Source organism: Cynoglossus semilaevis, chromosome 19, assembly GCF_000523025.1.
Source record: "Cynoglossus semilaevis isolate Cse_v1.0 chromosome 19, Cse_v1.0, whole genome shotgun sequence".
In the NCBI taxonomy this organism is placed as follows: domain Eukaryota; kingdom Metazoa; phylum Chordata; class Actinopteri; order Pleuronectiformes; family Cynoglossidae; genus Cynoglossus; species Cynoglossus semilaevis.
In genome coordinates this window covers 120,757-123,348 of record NC_024325.1, presented here as the reverse complement: position 1 = coordinate 123,348, position 2,592 = coordinate 120,757, and the positions used below count along the sequence as shown (strand labels likewise).

At 38.6% G+C, this 2,592-nt stretch overlaps 1 protein-coding gene across 1 annotated transcript in view; it reads left to right on the top strand.

Moving 5' to 3' along the window:
- Positions 1 to 282: 282 nt before the first annotated feature.
- Positions 283 to 2,592, top strand: part of tmem164 (transmembrane protein 164) — a 17,762-nt gene continuing 15,452 nt past the window's right edge. Inside the window, exon 1 of the mRNA XM_008332164.3 lies at positions 283 to 1,048. Coding sequence (XP_008330386.1) covers positions 611 to 1,048 — 438 coding nt within the window. The 5' untranslated portion in view covers positions 283 to 610. The remainder of the gene's footprint in view (positions 1,049 to 2,592) is intronic.

The window sequence follows — 2,592 nt, the reverse complement described above, 5'->3', positions numbered from 1 at the left end:
AACATCAAACAATCGAATCGGAATTTAAGTATTTAAGTAACATTCCATCAGTGACCAATTGGTGGCTATTCAAGCAATAAAATGCAAACTTGGCTTGTTTTGTTATCGATGGTTTAACTCATATGAAAAAGAATATAATCTTTCTCAGGGACCATTTCTCTTATGATATATCCTGTAAGGCTTCCTTTCTCAGGGACCATTTCTCTTATTCTCTTATGATATATCCTGTAAGGCTTAACTCGGGGTTTTTTTAACTCATAGGGAAAGCTCAGCAAACTAGGCTAAGCTAACCGGTGTGTTAGCACATTCAATGGGCTGTAAACTACGTTATACTATGGCATGAGATGAAACAGGAGCCAGTTCTCACCTCACATTGTGTTGATGCCAAAATGAAAGTTCACGTTCGCTAGCGTAGTTCCAACGGGAATTGGGCGTGAATGCTTGTGCAACCTCAGGCTTTCTCGTCTCCTCCCGCTGCATCTGAAGTTACTGAGCACAGCCCTGGATGTGGTAGTTGTTAGCTGGTAGCTCCATCCCGCACACCGAGCTTGTGGGTACATGTCTACCTCTGAACCACCACAGCAGCAACCTAGGGGAAAGCTCGCAGTTCATGTTTCGTCAGGAGGTCAGTGTGGCGTCTTTTATTCCATCTTGTTCGTATCTTTCCCAACAAGAGAAGAGGAATATGTCTAGGTATAACATATACAGCTTGTTAGACTGGGTCTATGGCGGAGTGGACCCGAAGTTTGAGGGCAACGGGGGGCCCGAGTGTGCCGCCTTCATCACGCCCCACCAGCGCGTCTGGGAGAGCCTCATCATCGTCCTCATCTCTATAGTGGAGGTCTATGTGGCCCTAAAGAAAATAAAAGTGTCCAAAGAGCTGCAAGTGCTTGGAAAGGACAGTATTGGGACCAAGGAGGACAGTCTGGTGAAAAACCTGTTGCTGGTTGCCCTTTGCCTGACTTTTGGAGTGGAGGTTGGATTTAAGTTCGCGACCAAGACGTTGATATATCTGCTCAACCCATGCCACGTCGTGACCATGGTTCAGGTGAGAAGATGAGCTTTCCGCAGAGCTCACCTGTTTTGTTGTGATTACGTGTACTTGTGCACACCCGGAATCGTTTGTCATCAAGTCCGTCAGCATGCACCGCTTTGTCTTCATAACCTTTCTGAAACTTTTTCCACTTATGCCAGGGTGGCGAGGGATTAATCAAACAGATTACTGTGTTTTGTCTGTGTTGTATTTTACTTGAGTTTGATGGCACACTTTTTTTTCCATCTGCTCAGTGTGGGCGACCACACCCTATTGCATTATAGTGAGACATTGTCGGATAGTTGGTATTTTACATATTCCTGTTGAAATACCTTGTTCCAAAATGACCACAGAAGTTGAACCAGTCAAATTATAATGTATTTCTGCCAGCAACGTCTAATTCAACATGCTTTCTAACACCACTAAAAATGGTAGTCATGATATAATGGATAACTGTATATAAGAATGTAAATATAATAGTGCTTACAAGTGGTTAGCTATTTAAAAGTATGCTAGACCCCACAGAGGTAATATTTTACATTTGAAAATGACAAAAAAAATAAAATAAAATTTGGCGAATGAAATCTGCATATGCTTCCATATATTCCATATATATTTTAGTAATGTATTCCTACCAAACAAACCGAAGTTACTTTTCACTGTACTGTTTAACCGATTAAACCGAAGTTACTTTTCACTGTACTGTTGCATGCTAACTATTAGCTTAGCTCCTGACAGCTTACCAACAAGGAATGCAAAAGAAATACTACTAAAAGTACAATATTTAGGTCTGACCAAACCAAAACAGTACATTAGTCTTAACAAAAATCAGTTTTGGTAAAGAAACTAAATCATACTTACGTTTGGCCGCACTAACATAGAGGCCCAAGTAAATGCAATAGGATCTTAAATCTTTTCTGAAATAAAAAATAGCGTCACATCATTATAAGTACAACATGTCCACATAACCAGTTTATGGTGTCAACATAGGAAGTGAGTCCTCCTGACCACGTAAACGCTAAATCAAAATAACAGCTGCTATCGGGTCGGAGTTGTTCATCTGACCTTCATCGTGCATGATTGAACACCAAAGGTCATGGGGGAGGTCATTGCCAACTAGATTGCAATCTGTTGGAACAAATGCATACAATTTGGGGAATACATGTTATTGATGGTGTGGTATACGTCAAGCGTGCAATATGTGGTACACACTGATGAACCGCTGGCTGTGATGATTAATTGACTGTTGCTACAAAATGTCCGAAACAGCAAAACTGGCAAACTGGTGTGATTTGTTGCGCAACAACAGCAGGTGTTTCTTTTTCTTTATATCTATATATTTTTTTATATCTATGTCTATATATCTATATATATGTATGTATATATGTATATATATGTATATATGTATATATATATGTATATATATGTATATATGTATATATATATGTATATATATGTATATATGTATATATATATGTATATATATGTATATATGTATATATGTATATATGTATATATATGTATATATGTGTATATATATATGTATATATGTGTATATA